The 17553-nt window shown below is 36.6% G+C and overlaps 1 protein-coding gene across 1 annotated transcript in view; it reads left to right on the plus strand.

Moving 5' to 3' along the window:
* The window catches only part of LRPPRC (leucine rich pentatricopeptide repeat containing), a 108398-nt gene that overhangs the window by 76023 nt on the left and 14822 nt on the right, over positions 1–17553 (plus strand). Inside the window, exons 27-30 of the mRNA XM_059079400.2 lie at positions 266–356; positions 7866–8008; positions 8149–8254; positions 11839–11965. Of these exons, the coding sequence (XP_058935383.1) occupies positions 266–356; positions 7866–8008; positions 8149–8254; positions 11839–11965 (467 nt within the window). The remainder of the gene's footprint in view (positions 1–265; positions 357–7865; positions 8009–8148; positions 8255–11838; positions 11966–17553) is intronic.

Genomic DNA, 17553 nt, shown 5'->3' on the forward strand with positions numbered 1-17553 from the left:
ATTGACTCCAAAGAGTCCTTTAGCCCTTTAACTTAAAATTTTTTTAAAATTATGATAAAATACATATAACATCAAGTTTATCATTTTAACTGTTTTTAAGTGTACAGTTTAGTGGCATTAAGTACATTCACGATGTTGTGCTCAGTCCTTTAACTTTTGAAGTGAAGTTAATCTGCCCTTTGGGTAAAGTTAATTTGAAGGATTATTCAACTATAAAATATGTCCTTTACACAATCTAGATCCATCTGTTAATCTTATTTTTAAGGTTGAAACTCTAGAAAAATTAGTGGAGCTGACACAGAAGCTATTTGAATGTGATAGAGACCAGCTATACTACAGTCTGCTAAAACTATACAGTAAGTAATATGACTATTCCTCGTGTTTTCATTTTGAGACATTTATTCTATGGAAGGCAGTGGCCAGAAAGGAATATCAGGCTATGAGGAAGCTCCAGGGGTTGTCAAATGTGGAATCTTAAACAGAGGCTCATGTAGAGAGGCCAGATTGAATTTTCTCCAAAATGTTATATTGTATCACTAGACACCCTACAGTCTTCATAATTTCTGACATTCTTGCTGCAATAATGAGAAGGTGAGAAAAATCTTCATCAGAGCCACAGAATTTAATAGGAGTTTTTGAGGAGAGACTATTCTTTTTTTCTTTTAATTTAATTTCGTTAGTAGATTTATCAGTCACTTCTATAAATAAGTAGTCATTGACATGTTCATGTACATAAATCTTTTTCCAGAAAAATGCATATTGATGTACAAACTCATTGCTGAACAATTACTTTTAAAAATGTGATTGTATTATAGTTTTGACTCAGTTCTATATTACAAATGTTTTTCTACATTTTATCACCTACAAATGGCTACATTGAACAGATACACTAGAATTTACTCAGCCAGCCTCCTACTGCTAGACAAGTGAATAGATTTCAGTTTTCCATATTATAAAATAACACTGCATTAGTCATCTTTGCATCTAATCTTTAACACCCTTAATTGTTTCCCTAGGCTGAATTTGTGTTTATATTAAGGGTTAAAAGTGATTAACTTTTCTGAAACCTTCCATCTCTATTGTCAAACAGTACTCTAGAACTGTGCAGTCTCTTAGGGTATTTGGGTGGAGAGGAACAACACTTAGAATAATCAGTGACCTTTCTTCCTTCTTTCCCTTCCTTCCTTTTCTTCATAGATATTTGATCTAGATTTATTCTTCTCCTTTTCTTTTGGGAAGTTTTCCTTCACCAAACATAGACAGCAATGAATAAGGTGATTTCATTTGTCTTTTTGAACTTGTATTTATTATCGTTGGAAGCTTTGTCTTACGTCTTGATGGTATATGTAAAATGAGACTTGCTGTAAAATTTACATTTCATTTGTTGGTTGCATTGACATACCACAATGTAATTCTTAAAACTTTGGCTTGAATATGATCAGATTCTGGCACACAATGCTCAGGTTGTTGTTGAATGTATAGAATTTTAAAACTTAGGTTTTAGGTATTTAGTCCTTAATTAGTGGATTATAACCTGTATTTGAGTGCTGATTCTCCCTCCTTCCCCTGCTTTTTTACTTTTGAAGAACTGTTTCTTGCTTAAATTCTAATTTTATGCAAACTAAAAAATATATATATGTACACTACACTTATATGTCCAAATGAATCTCAGCCTTTAAAATCATCCCCATAAGAAGACTATATAAACTTTCATTCAGAAATACTCTGAAGCCCTTACTGTGCTAGCTGTTGAGGTAGGCACTGCAGATAGAAAGGTAGTGCTCTTCAGAAGAGTTAGACCTGAACCAGCACTGACAATACCTTGGGGGTGAAAGAACAGCTGTAAGGATGCATGAGGTACAGCGGTAGTCCAGGGAAGGATGAGAGGCAGCCAGCCTTACGGACTTCTTTCTCCTCTGCAGATGACCTTTTGCTGTTGCTTTTTTAAAAAGAAAGAAAAGAAAAAACAACTTTGAAGTTCATCTTAAAATTTCCTTTAGGGATAATCAGGAACTCTTATAAATAAACTGAGGTTTATTACCCTTTTCTTTTCTTTAATCCCCTCTATCTGTTCTGATCGACAACCCCCCTTCCAGCTCTGTATTTGAGCCAGTAGTCTGAGGCGCTCTCCTCTCCTTAGCTGAGGCGCTCTCCTCTCCTTAGCTGAGGAGCCTCTGAGGCTGAGGTAACATGAGGGTGGCCTCTCATGGAACTGGAAGCTGGAGGAATCATTATAGGGATGTATACTTTTTAACCCAGTTTGTTTACTTCCCAACTTCTATAGTGCTATAAATCAATAATGTAGTTGTGATAGCCCTGATCCTTCCCTTTCTGAAGAAAAAGCAAGGTTTCTCCTCCTGTGACATGGCCCCCTCCGTTTTGCCCTCTGACTTGGACCACTACTTAAATATGTTAAATAAAGCACTGTGGGCTCAATTTATTTGAAAAGGAACATGCAGTATGGAATGTCATATGAAATGTGGCCCTGTAACACATGAAAAAAATCCATGTTTTAGATTGTGGATTTCTGAGAAAACAATTTGTTTCACCTATTGGAATTTTTTATGAGCTCATTCTTTTTCATGATGTAATTTTCACCCTTGAAAGGAGTTCATTTAATTATTTGGGTTTATTTGTTAAAAAGCAGTTTTGCTTGTTTATTTTAAAACAGTACCTTTCACACAGGTATACACACTTATTTTGATGTGAATTACAACATACTACAGAAACATGCACAAGACAAAGATACATTGCTCCTTGGTTTATGACAGCAGCATCCATATGACTATAATCTAGATGAAGGAATAGCAAATGTAACTCTTTTCATTCCTTTAAATACTAGCTGACCTAAACCTGCTTTCATTTTCTACTTACTCCATATAATATGATGTTCATAGGTGGTCTGTTACAAGAATCTACCATAATTCAAACTTCAGTTCTATCCTTTCTAATACATTTTGACCTTTCATTGTGATAGTCTTGTAAAATTAGTTCCTAAACATTACATGAATGAAACAACTCCCTCACCTGCATATGTACTATTATTTCTAAATGACAATACTATAAGGAATATTTTATTTCTAAATGACAGTATTTTCACCTTCTTACCATTTTCTTATATTTGAAACACTTCAGTTTCTTTACATATACAAAGTAAAGATAGTTTATTCTTTGTATACATACAGTACTCTAGCCAAAACTAAAGCTGCCTTACATTCATAATTTTGTAACAAAAATTCTTTGAATCTGTTTTTAAAACCCCAACATTTAAAACCTGAGCATTTATCCTAAGAAGTTATTTATGTGCTGTTTTCTTCAAGTACTTATGACCACTGACATTTCTTTTTACGCCGTGTGGTCTCCTCCCCCCCATTATTACACAAATACAACATGAATATATTCTAAATTACTGAAGATTCAAGCAGTACAGTAGTGTACAGAACAAAATTTGGAAATGTCATTGTATGTCCACACCTTAGAGTTCACTTGTCAATGTCCATCCTTCCAATTCATTCTCTCTACATTTCTATCCATGTATTTTTTTACATATACCCCAATTATTTTGATTGTTTAATGCTCTACATGTTTCATACTCTGTGGCTTTTTAAAAATTATTATGAAATAAATTCACAGGAAAAGATATGTACTTAATTAATTAATTAATGGCTGGGTTGGGTCTTTGCTGCGCATGGGCTTTTCTCTAGTTGTGGCGAGCGCGGGCTACTCTTTGTTGCAGTGTGTGGGCTTCTCATTGCGGTGGCTCCTCTTGTTGCAGAGCACGGACTCTAGGCGCATGTGCTCTAGAGTGCAGGCTCAGTAGTTGTGGCACACGGGCTTAGTTGCTTGGCGGCACGTGGGATCTTCCTGGACCAGGGCTCGAACCCGTGTCACCTGCATTGGCAGGCAGATTCTCAACCACTGCGCCACCAGAGAAGCCCTGCTTTTTCTCCCTTTAATTACCAACTTCAAGTGCTGGTGTCCCTGGAACCTCCTAAGTTGATCATTAAAAATTTTTTTAATGAGTTTATTAATTTTTTTTTTGTATATTTGTGTTTCAGTTTGTTGCAACCCTTATTCTTTTGGGTGCTCAAATTGTTCCATCTTTGGCCACTGGGAACCCCATCGCATCAGCTCCTGTGTCATTTGACACACCCCATTAGTTTTTTTTTTCCTGAAATACCTTTTTAAAAAAAGTTTTTTAACAACTTTATTGGAGTATAATTGCTTTACATTGTTGGGTTAGCTGTATAACAAAGAGAATCAGCTATACGTATACATATATCCCCATATCCCCTCCCTCCCACCCCTCTAGGTGGTCACAAAGCACTGAGCTGATCTCCCTGTGTTATGCAGCTGCTTCCCACTAGCTATTTTACATTTGGTAGTGTACATATGTCAGTGCCACTATCTCACTTCATCCCAGCTTACCCTTCCCCCTCCTCGTGTCCTCAAGTCCATTCTCTACGTCTGCGTCTTTATTCCTGTCCTGCCCCTAGGTTCTTCATGACTTTTTTTTTTTTTTTAGATTCCATATATGTGTGTTAGCATACAGTATTTGTTTTGTTCTTTCTGACTTACTTCACTCTGTATGACCAACTCTAGGTCCATCCACCTCACTACAAATAACTCCATTTCATTTCTTTTTATGGCTGAGTAATATTCCATTGTATATATGTGCCACATCTTCTTTATCCATTCATCTGTCGATGGACACTTAGGTTGCTTCCATATCCTAGCTATTGTAAATAGTGCTGCAATGAACATTGTGGTGCATGACTCTTTGAATTATGGTTTTCTCAGGGTATATGCCCAGTAGTGGGATTGCTGGGTCATAACCCCATTAGTCTTTGATAGGTCCTTATTTTCAGAGCAAATAAGACCATCTAGGCTTACGTGGCATAATTCCTGTCCCACACCTGGAGTCCCCTTATTTTAGAGGGGAATGATATTTAGAGACCATTATCAGGTGATTGACACATGGGGAATTTAGAAATTGCCCCATCCTGTCAGTAATCTGTAAAAATTTATCATTTATATTTTTTATAATTAAAATCCTGATCTCTAGAAATCTTCATCTCTTAGTTTAAATACCATAGAAACCCCATGTGAAGAGCCAGTTGTTGTTACACACTGGTCAGGTAGCCATAAATGAAGCCCCATAACTATGTCTGTTCCTGTAAAATTCACTGATAGTGTCAAAAATCTTTGGTTTTATAGCTTAAGAGTTCTCAAATCATTTAGTAGTCAGCGCTCTTGTTCTTAAAGAAGACATGGTGAGTTCCAGAAAAGTGATGGAATTATTGAGGGAGTGTCCGTTCCCTAGTCACAGCCCAGGTTTGTGGCTGTTTGATTCTTCAAATAGCAAGTATGATTGTTGTTGTCTTGGTTGAAGGAATTTTAAGCCCCAGAGGGATATTATGAAAGAAAGGCATGACCCTTCCGTGCCTTCATGAGAGCACGGCTGCAGATTTTGGCACTGACTAGTTTGATTGCCTCAAATTTTTGTTATGTATTCTGTGATCCAGGTACATTTCCAAGATTTTTTTTTTTCAAAAAAAAAAAAAAGTGTGTATATCTCAGTTGTTTTATGCTGTATGCACTGTCTAGTTCTCAACTGTGTGGTTTTTTTGTTTGTTTGTTTGTTTTTTGCGGTACGCGGGCCTCTCACTGTTGTGGCCTCTCCCGCTGCAGAGCACAAGCTCCAGACGCGTGCACTCAGCGGCCATGGCTCACGGGCCCAGCCGCTCCACGGCACGTGGGATCTTCCCTGACCGGGGCACGAACCTGTGTCCCCTGCATCGGCAGGCAGACTCTCAACCACTGTGCCACCAGGGAAGCCCCTCACCTGTATTTTGAAAAAATTTTCTTGTTACTAGCTGCTAGTCCATTTGAACAGATGTATCTCTGTTATATCTTGTCCTCCCAAAGTAGAAGCTTTTCATATAGTTTGTGCTTTTTTAAAAAGAATTACCTTCCCATAGTTCTTTCAGTCTGAAGGCAGAGTTGTACCTCATTCACCTCTTCACTGTCTGAAATAGTTATGTTAGCTTAAAAATTAATCTCTTTAAAAAACACCTTAGCAGGGCTGTTCCCAGTGCTTGGAAATCTTCCCTGTGTCCTCCACAGTCCATAGTACTGTTTGGCACAGAACAAAAGTGGTTCCCCTTTCCCCTTCTACAGAATTAAAGATTTGGGGGCTTGGGTTTTTGTTTTTAATTTATTTAATCAAATAAACTAAAGTGTATTTGATAACCTTTATAAAGTTTTATACATTAACATACTTGAAAAATTACTCGAATTTTACATTACATGAGAACATTTTAATGACAGAAAAGCATAATTAGCTTATGAGAGTCTTGCTTTGAAAATTGATTATAAATTTAATAAGGGTTTTATATTAGGCTGATTTTTATTGTCAAAGTATGTATAAAATCACTCTGAACTTTAGGTTAATTTCTACTGTTTGGGCCACCTTTCAGCATATTCCTTATGAAAGTTTGGGCTGCAATCTTTGTATGACCCCTGGGAAATTCTCTACTTGTTATCTTTTTCTTTATTGCAGGTATCTGATGGAATGTAAATGTGTTTCGTTTTTGTTCTTTGAGTTTTTTACTTTCAGGAGTCAGTTATCAAAAAGCTTAGCTTTTCAGTTTTAGGGTGGGAGGGAAATGTAGGAAAATTCCATGTGTTTTAGTATTTTTGAGAAACAGATTTACTCATGTTTTCTGGAACACTTGTGTCCTGAAACACACCCTCTACTTGGAGCCGACCATACACCATTAAGATATTCCTTATTCATATTAGGATTTTTTTTTTTTCTCCAGTACGCGGGCCTCTCACCTCTGTGGCCTCTCCCTTCACGGAGCACAGGCTCCAGACGCGCAGACTCAGCGGCCATGGCTCACGGGCCCAGCCGCTCCGCGGCATGTGGGATCTTCTCAGACCGGGGCATGAACCCGTGTCCCCTGCATCAGCAGGCGAACTCAACCACTGCGCCACCAGGGAAGCCTGCAATTTTTTTTTAAAAGGCCACATTTAAAACAATACTTCTTTGTGCCTAATAGGTGTATTGAATTTAGTGTCATAAGACATTTTTCATATTTTGCTCTAGTTTTTCACAGGCAGAAATGGCTTGATCTTTTCTGTTTTTAAAACCCGTTAGAATGTTTAAAAATAAAGTCTTGATTCTTAAGTCTTTGCTCTTTGTGAAGACTAGGTTACCACATAGAAGGAACTAGATATTTCATTATGAAGGAAGCTGCCTATTTCTTTCCAGTAAACTTCCTGTGATCTTACTTAGTCTGAGGGCATTATGAGAAATCTATTACACGCTGACAAATTCTTCAAGTTGACAGAAGAGACAGAGTTCTCCCTATTTAACTAAGGGAAAAAGGTTTGTTGATTTGTCACTTTTGACAAAAATCATACATACATTTGCACACTTTCAGTCATTTTAGACCTTCAGCTGTGTACTGTACTGTATATGTGTATCCCATCGTCTTTCCAAGTCTACTGGTCATAGGTGAATTGTTACCTGTTTCTGATTTTGATTTTAACAGTGGGCAATTTCTCAGTTACTTTAAGAAGGTAAACTTTGTATCAACATGATTTTCAAAGTTCTTAATAAAGTGTGGGTTTTTTTTTTCTGTTGTTTTTTAATAGGTAAGTAATTTCTATGGTTTAAAATTCAAAAGATACGAAAAGATATACAGAAAGAAGTCTTCTTACCTTTGGTCCACAATCACCCTGGTCCTTTCCCTGAAGGCAATGTTTGGAATACTTCCTTCAACATCAAATAAAAATAGTTCTAAATATTGTCATGAATTCTATTTAGTACGTTCATTAATTTCTGCTTATTTTTACAGAAGTGAATGGTGACTGGCAAAGAGCTGATGCTGTCTGGAATAAAATGCAAGAAGAAAATATTATTCCTCGTGGAAAGACATTAAGGTTATTAGCGGAAATCCTTAGGAATAGTAACCAAGAGGTTCCATTTGACGTACCTGAGGTAATTTGTTTTTAACTGTAAGCATAACAGATTTTGTTGTTTGTCTATAGCTTTAGGTTATAGATTAGCCCAGCTTTACACTGAAAAGGTCACTGTTGTGTTTACCACTTTTTGTTTAATTGAATAATTTTATTTTTAAGTTGTGGTATGAGGATGAAAAACATTCCCTGACTTCATCACCCTCACCTGTAGAAGTTAGTCTCCAGAATGAGCTATTGAATGCCTGCCACAGGAAGAAAGACAAAGGTAAACGTGTACAGTGGGGTCTTCTTTCTGATAGCAACATGGGATCTAAGCCCAATAAATTAATAGTGATCTTGGATAGAAATGGAACTTAAATTGTATATATTAATTATTTTCTTTCATTTTTTAAGTTAACAAAGACATTTTGGGACAATTGGGAAAATTTAAATATCGACTGAGTAGTGGGTCATTAAGGAATCACTCATTTTATTACATACGATAACAGCATTATGATTTATAGGAAAATGTCCTTAAATTTTGAAATCTATAATGAAGTATTGAGAAATGGGAAAAAAATCAAGATTTCTGTAATGTATTTTAAAGTACTTAAGCCATAAAGAAAATGGTTAAATCTGGCAAAATGTTAATTATTAGGTGTAGGTGATGGGTATATGGAGGGGGTTATTATACTATTCTTTATATTTTTCTATACATTTGAAATTTTTCATAATAAAAACTAAAATAGTACATTTTTTCAAAAATTACACTTTGAAAATAACATTATCATTAATTTTTTGGCTAGTGTATTTGTTACATATTTTTACGTGAAAGCAAAAAATGATTAGGGCGTTAACCATCATACTAGTGTGTGTTACGCAGTGTCTTGAGGTTGAAGGCCAGATATGAGCCCTGTTTCTTGCGTTTTTTCCCTTTCTTCAGTGGTAAACTTTCCTGAAGGTATGCCTACCTCTATTGTGACTACTTTAAAATTTCTTTGACCATCTTGAACCCTCTGATACAAGCTTGCCTATCACATTCTAGATGTTTTCATTTAGACTTCGTTGTACCCTCCGTAGATCATATATTACTTTTCTTCCTTCATTTTTGTTAATTTTTCTCCATAAAATGCTAGTTACCTTTAACTCCTCCAGTTTTTGTGTACATTTTCAAGTATGCTTTATGATAATTTAACCATTATGCAGCAGATTTTCTTTTCATTTCAGTATTGACAGTTTTGAGCTCCCTTCAGTAGAAAGTCATCAATTTAGAAATTTATAGAACCTTTTAATTTCTTTTTTTAAATATTTTAAATTTTATTTATTTATTTTTGGCTGCGTTGGGTCTTCACTGGTGTGCACTGTCTTTTCTCTAGTTGTGGCAAGCAGGGGCTACTCTTCGTTGTGGCACGTGGGCTTCTCATTGTGGTGGCTTCTCTTGTTGCAGAGCATGGGCTCTAGGCGCATGAGCTTCAGTAGTTGTGGCACGTGGGCTCAGCAGTTGTGGCTCACTGGCTCTAGAGTGCAGGCTCAGTAGTTGTGGCACACGGGCTTAGTTGCTCCATGGCATATGGGATCTTCCTGGACCAGGGATCGAACCCTTGTCCCCTGCATTGGCAGGCAGATTCTTAACCACTGTGCCACCAGGGAAGTCCGCACCTTTTAATTTCTTAACTAGAAATTTTGTGACACTGACATAAAGTGTCTGAAGGAGGTATTAAGCTAAGCTCTTACGCTTTCTTAATACTGCAGAGTAAGTAACTTTTTATTCTTTCTGAGTCATTTTCCTTTGTTGCATATTCAGTCTATATATCCTTGAGTCTTTCACCATGTATCTCTTAAACCTAAATGTAAAGTTCATTGTTATCAATACTATTTAAATATTCTAATGGAATTTTGATTTGATTGAAATGAATGTTAGGTTAGTGTATACTTCCTGTTTAAAGATTCCAAAGCTCCATATATTGCCTTTTTTAAATTGTTGTTTTTATTTAAATAAAAACATTTTAACCAGCTAACTAAATATAATGCAGTATATATTATAAATGTAAATATATACCCCTATTCTAGTTTTTTAATTAAAAAAATATATTTATTTATTTTTGGCTGTGTTGGGTCTTCATTGCTGCGCACTGGCTTTATTTGCCGCGAGCAGGGGCTACTCTTTGTTGTGGTGCACAGGCTCCTCATTGCAGTGGCTTCTCTTGTTGCAGAGCACGGGCTCTAGGCATGTGGGCTGCAGTAGTTGTGGCTCGTGGGCTCTAGAGCGCAGGCTCAGTAGTGGTGCACAGGCTTAGTTGCTCTGTGGCATGTGGGATCTTCCTGGAACAGGGCTCAAACCCATGTCCCCTGCATTGGCAGGTGGATTGTTAACCACTGTGCCACCAGGGAAGTCCCCTATTCTAGTTTTAATATACAATTTACATTTATCTAGTAGGTTTCATTCTGTTAATGCTGCAGAGGTTTGAGTTACTTTTGTGTATATCTCAGAATTGAATGCTTGGCAAAATATGAATACTTTGAAAATTGAATTCAAGACTACAGTTTTAGAAAACCACTAGTAAGCTTTTCTAGATTATTTTGTTACCTTAAATATTCAAATTGTACTTACTCTGTATTTTCATTCAGCAAAGTAGTGAACTATTATACATGCTTGTTGGGATGTAGCCAATAATTTCAGTACATCGTAACTTCTAAGCTCTATTAAAAGGAAAATATATGCATTATGTACTGAATGATAGATTCTATCTTTTCTTAGTTAATATACAAATATTAAGATCATAACCTTTTTCTCTTGTTTTCTCTGAATTTAGCTTGAAAGTTAACTAAGTTTTTGATATTGTCTCTTCAGTTTAATTGAAGGGCTAATTCAAACTCCCCTAACTTGTAAACACAAGCATAATTCCTGCTTGTTTAGAAACTCTAAAGTAGCTCCGAATGTTCTTAGCATTAATATCATGTTCATTCCTATTTGTGTGTTCTATATTTCTTTACATGGAGCTTTATATCCATAAAAGGTCTTATGTGATAGTTCAGTTATGCCCCATCTTTATTGTGAGTTGTTTATACACACCAGAGTGTGGATTGTAGTTTCAGTTGGATGTTTATAGCCAGGCAATTTTATTTCAGAAAAGTAAGTGACTGAAAAGTATAGTTACTTCTCTTTTAGTAACATCTTTTCATTCACTGACAGTTATTGTGAACAAGTGAAATAAAACTGTTAATCAGTCAAACAAATGTTGCTTAGTTTACTTGTTAGATATCTGTATATTTGAAAATTGTATGTTTTTGTATAAGTCCTGTCGTAGCCAAATAATTTGATCTCCTAATTTTAGCATTACAGGCTATACTCACTGTAATGCTGTTGTGTTGGAGTCTTAACCGCAGGAACCACCCACTTACAGATTCAAGATCGCTTTTAAGTGAATCTTTTGCTCCCCTCAATCTAAATTATACCCCTGGTTTATTTGGACTTTAACACACATTTTGCAATTTATTTTGAAACTGGAAACTGGGATCATCTTTTGATAAACAAATTCAGAAGAGCTCTTTTTCGATTTTATTGGCATGAAAATAATTTATTGACTTTAGAGAGCTAGTATGAAAAATAATTTTGAAACGAAGCCCTTTCTGGTACCATCTGTTTGGATTTAGTAGTTTTCATAACTGTCACTTTGTTTTTTAAAGATTAGAAGAGTGATAACATCTTCTTTGGTCAGTGTGTGTGTGTCTGTAGAGTGGTATAGTGAGTGAATATTAAAAGAAGCAGAAATATGGGGGTTTGGGGCTTTGTTTTAGGGCTTTTCCCCCTCCTTTTTTGCCATTTCAGAATAATGTCATCTCATTTTTTGTTGTTTCTTTCCTTCATAGATGCATTTAATATTTTCCTGAAAGCAAAAAAGCAAAACATTGTGTTCAATACTGAAACTTATGCCAGTCTTATAAATTTACTGTTGATGAAGGATAATCCTACACAAGCAATGCAAGTGAAAGATTTGTAAGTATTAGTTCATCTGTTAAACCTCACACTTAAAAAAAAATATCAACTATCATTAGGATTTTTCTAATGATGTATTATAGTAGCAGTTGCTTGTCTTCAGCTAGTCACAAAAATTATATGAAATGGTTTTCTAATTTTATGAGTGTTTTTAACCTACAAAAAACGTAACTTTTATTAGCCCTGCACATTGCAGTATATTTTATTTTACCTTATGTAACCTCACAACTCATGTATTCTATTCATATATAGAAAAGTAGTTTTTAAAATCATATTGTTTCTTGTTCAGCAACTCGATCTGTATACTTTTTATGGTGGAAGCAGCCTGATACATGAAGACACCAAGGGCTTTGAACTTAGGCAAGGGTTTGAATCTTACTTGAAAGCTCGTGGGAAAATTTCCTCCTATCTCTGAGCCTCAGTTTTTCTTCTGTATAATGAGTAGATGATAATAAATATTACATTAATGATTTCTTCTAGTTATTGAAGGAGATAGAGTGAAGTGGAGAAAATATATGGTACTCAAAACCATATGCCTTTTCTCTTTCCCTTTCTTGTTTTGTAATCTGTTTAGTGGTGTTGGTGTTAGTGGTGGTAGTGGTTTTGTCTCTGGCTAGTTCCCTAGAGTAAAATACTTTGTTAATCAGAACGAGAATAAAGTTTTCTTCCCTGGTGTTGTGTCATTTAACTGACTCTGTTATCTTATCCCCAAGGAGTTACCTTCAAAAGTTAAGTAATTAATCAGAAAGGGCCTAGAAAGGAGAAGATCAAGGTCACCTGCTCTGGAAGGTACACCTGTCCTGTTGATGAGTCAATAGCTTTATTTTCAATGGCAAAGGTCAGCAGGCTCTGGACGCGCAGGCTCAGCGGCCATGGCTCACGGGCCCAGCCACTCCGCGGCACGTGGGATCTTCCCGGACTGGGGCACGAACCCGTATCCCCTGCATCATCAGGCGGACTCTCAACCACTGTGCCACCAGGGAAGCCCTAAGTTCAGGGTTTTTTATTTTTTATTTATTTATTTTTTTATTTTTTATTTTTTTTGCGTTACGTCGGCCTCTCACTGTTGTGGCCTCTTCCGTTGCGGAGCACAGGCCCTGGACACGCAGGCTCTGCGGCCATGGCTCACGGGCCCAGGTGCTCCACAGCACGTGGGATCCTCCCGGACCGGGGCACGAACCCATGTCCCCTGCATCGGCAGGCGGACTCTCAACCACTGCGCCACCAGGGAAGCCCGAGTTCAGGTTTTTAATGCATTGTGTCTCATTTGTGTTTTTACTCAGTTGCTAATTAAATTATCTATCTCTGGAATGTTCAGTACATCCTCAATTAGTGACTTGGAAAATGTGACATTGAACAACATCCTGTCATCTGTAACCATTGAAGTCATCCAGGAGGTGCAGTTTTTTTCCTACAGTTACTTTTCTTGGAAAATTATTATCTAAACACTATCCACAATTATCAAAGGTGTTTTGAAGCAACAGTGATTTGGGAGGAAGGGGTGGCAGGAAAAAGAGAGGAACATTTTGTGTTGAGAATTGGGTATGATTAACTGAGGAGATGGAAGCAAAGAAGGAAAACTTTTTCAAAAGTCTTTTAATCCTGAGGTTGGTCACAAAGACCTCTGAAATACTTCCCAAAAGTACAGATTATAATTCTTTCATTTTAATTGGGCTTGTTCTAGAATGGTGAGCCTCACATTCTGGTAGCATAAACAGATAACCCACCACCCACCCCAAAGGTTCTGACTCACCTGATCTGGCGTGGGGCCCAGGAATCTGCGTTTTACTAAACACCCCAGGTGAGTCAAGAATCACGTCTTAAACATTTTGATCACATACCATTATCATTGAGCTGTACTACTGTAAGTATATGATATATAAGTATATTATAGAACATACTCCAAAAATAGCAATTTTTTGGAGAATAAGATTTTAAAATAGAAAAACATTTTCTTGCCTCACCCTAGAGCATTCACACAGTGTGCATACCTCTTGCTGGAGACCCCTGATCTAGAGTAGTTTTTCAAATTGCATTTATAACCTGTTAGTGGATCATGGACTCTATTTAGTGGGGCAGAATCAACATCTTTTTTAGTTAAAAAGAATAGAAAATATCAAAGCATTCCACGTAGTAAAGATATTTTGTGGGTTTCCCTGGTGGCGCAGTGGTTGAGAGTCCGCCTGCCGATGCAGGGGACACGGGTTCGTGCCCCGGTCCGGGAAGATCCCAAATGCCGCAGAGCGACTGGGCCCATGAGCCATGGCCGCTGAGCCTGTGTGTCCGGAGCCTGTGCTCCACAACGGGAGAGGCCACAACAGTGAGAGGCCCACGTACCACACACACACAAAAAAAGATATTTTGTGAACATTTGCTTTTAGTTATATGTGCATCTGTATATATCAGTGCACTGGTATGTACCATAATACATCGTTTCTTACTATGTCTGACTGAGAACCTTGATCAAACAACTGTGAAAGATGTTGACCTAGAAGATGGTTATAAGCACAGCCCTTCTATTTACGCTTATGCCCACAACCTGTAAAATGTAGGTTTATCGTCTTTCCTTTCCTCCCTCTCTAGATGTTCATGAAACCTTTCTGTACTCCTGAATTTACTTTTATCTTCCCTGTGTTATCCTTACGGGAGTATTTTGTAGCTGCCTTCCCCATGTAGTTGTGTGGGCCCAAAGAGAATCCTAGATGCCAAGCTTTAGAATGCCCAGAGGCACTTAATCTGGGGATCTTTGCACATCCTTTTCCTTGAACCAATAAAACATTGTATCTGACTATGAAGAATCATATCTTGGGTTAGATCTACATTGGGTACTTTTGAAAATAACTCTGGACTGGGAATTCAGAAGCTGAAGTTAGAGTTCCAGTTCTCTGTTACTGGAGGAATGTCGTATAACTTCTCTGGATTTGTTTCCTGGTTCCAGCATTGCCAGTGTTCCACTAGGTCATTTCTTCCCCTTCTGGCTCTGTATCAGTGATCAGAATGAAAAAGAATTGTTGTTGTTTTTTTTTAAGAGGCATCTTTATTGTAACATGGTGTGACCAAATGAAATACTGTAGCAAGTGGTGGTACCCCCAGTATTATTCTGGCACTACTACTCTATAAATAGTCTGTTACAGTTACCTACATGATGCCACCTGTTCAGTCTTAAGAGCAATTGTTTTCCCTGTGAACTAATGCAGTCTTTGTTTTTGCTGTACCTTTGCTATCTCTAATGTGTTGTGGATTCACTTGACTACTAGTGAGATTTCTGCAGTTTCATTAAGAAGGTTATTAACCTTCCCAACAAGTAATGGAACCTCAGAAGTAACAGATGCCTTTAAAATTTTTGAAAGAAAAAAAGAAAGAATGACTTTCTTTCATTTTTAGTTAGAATTACAGCATTTCTTCGTGTTTCAAAATAAAAATTTAGGTATAGTGAATTCTTTCAAGGGAGGGGAACTGCTTATTCATAGAGCAGTAATGGTTATAAATTGTTATTTTAAATCCCTGTTAACACTGAACTGTATTCTTAGGAAATTTGAGAATCATGTGGTGATTAGCTCTGCTTTATCTTTCAAGAATAGCACTTCATTTTCTCTTGTTCCTACTAGCTTCTTATTTTATTCTGTCTAAAAATAATGCTAAATTAATAACTGATGGTTTTTACTGGATTGGCCAGTTTTTGTTTTCCAAAGTAAGATAAATTATAATCACTGCCTAATGTCCTATGTGCGTGTTATATAAGTAGAATCCGTAGACCAGTCATAGCTCTGAAATCTCTAATATGAAACTTTCCATGTGATACGATCTTCTTTGGTTAAGACAGTAATTTTTGCAGTTGATTGTAAGTTAAAAGATTGATACCCCTTCACTCTGGAATTTTTTTTCCTTTATTTTAGCAGTTCTAAAAATGAAAAGAAAATGTCTGGAATTCTGTGCTGTCCAGTCCAGTAGCCACTAGCCATAAGTGCCCACTTAAATTTAAATTATTAAAATTAAATATAATTAAGGTTTCCATTCCTCCATCACGGTAGCCAGGTAGCCACATGTAGCTGGTGGCTACCCTGTTGGACAGCATGGATAAGGAATATTCTCATCATCACAGGAAGTTTGATTTGATATCTCTGTACTAGATTTTTTTCCAAAAGGAAAGATCAAAATTATGAGTCAGAAGTAAACTTCTCTTATTTTATTGTATGAATTAGTACACTGCAAAATCACCAGTACCTTCTCTAGTTTTTCTCCTTTTGCCAGTTTGGAATATATTTTGGTTGTGATTGGTCAGTTTCTACATATGTAAAACATGTATATGTCAGCATGTAATAGAGCTGGGGAGAGTTTTCTCCTTATTTATCTTCACTTTCAAATGTGTATTGAATACACCTTCTTGAGATAGGAAGAGATTATTAAAAGAAAAATGTTCTGTGTTTTGAGATTTTCAAAAGGTTTGACAATCAAGTGTGATGTCAGAAGTTTTGTTACCTTATGGTTTTAATGAATTTTAGGTAATATTTTCAAGTAAATATGGTATAATGCATGTAATAATGTTGGCATAAGAAGTGAGCTTAATTTTAATAGTGTCTCCTTGTTTATTTAATCATGCTAAAGATTGAGAAAGTAAATCCTTTATTTTCTGCAGTTTATAGTCTCATGTATGAGTTTTTGACATAAGAGCTTTGACAGATGGGATAAAGGAAAAAAGTCAAACTGAGCAGTGGGTGGGTGCTTTGGTGGGATTAAGAGGATCGGGGCATAAGAAAATCCTTCCCTCAGGGACAGTAGGGGGGAACCTCAGAGGCTGAAAGTGACTGAGAGGATGGGCACGTCACAGTGTCTTTGGAGGATTTTCTTGGGATTGACGAGAATAATTTAGCAGTGACCCTGCTTTTCTCGCAATCTGCTCAGTTTAGATGTTCGTGTCGGTAGGCCGAGGTTGTTGGCAGCAAGATCATCACTGAGCTTGATAAGGCAAATGGCAGCAATTGCTTTTGCTCCTTTTGACCTGTGGAGATTTCCTAATCGGGAGATAAACCCTAGGGTCATTAAGGATGCTGAAATTTCATCACAGGAGATATGCAAACAATGTAGCAAACAGAAATCATCTCTGGCTAGGGTTCTTCTTATTATTTTTCTTTTTCTTTTTTTTTTAATTATGTAGGTTTTAGTCATAAGAAAAGCGAGTTTTTGCTCTTGAGTTTTAAAAAGTTGGGGGGTTTCAAATTTAAGGCTGGGACAAGATTGTGTGAAATTTTACATTTTAATGTAGCAGTGCTTTTAGTTCTGCAGTATATTCACCTTTAAAAATTGTATGTATCTAGATGACAGAAATTTGAAAATTAATCAACCAAATGATATGGTGTTAGTAATATGCTTTAGTTTATATTTAAAATATAAAGTGCTGAAAATAAATGCTCATTTTTGCCGAAAGAATAGTTTTACACTTTATAATTATGGTGAGTGTAGAAAAAAGAGGAAAAAGTATCCAGCTTAGGGTACAGCAGAACAATGCAGGGCATGCAGTTATTTTAGTCATCTAATATGTCAGCATTCAAGAATCTGAACCGATTGTTTAAAAAAAATCTTGTACTTTG

This window comes from Kogia breviceps, chromosome 11, assembly GCF_026419965.1.
Source record: "Kogia breviceps isolate mKogBre1 chromosome 11, mKogBre1 haplotype 1, whole genome shotgun sequence".
NCBI lineage: Eukaryota > Metazoa > Chordata > Mammalia > Artiodactyla > Physeteridae > Kogia > Kogia breviceps.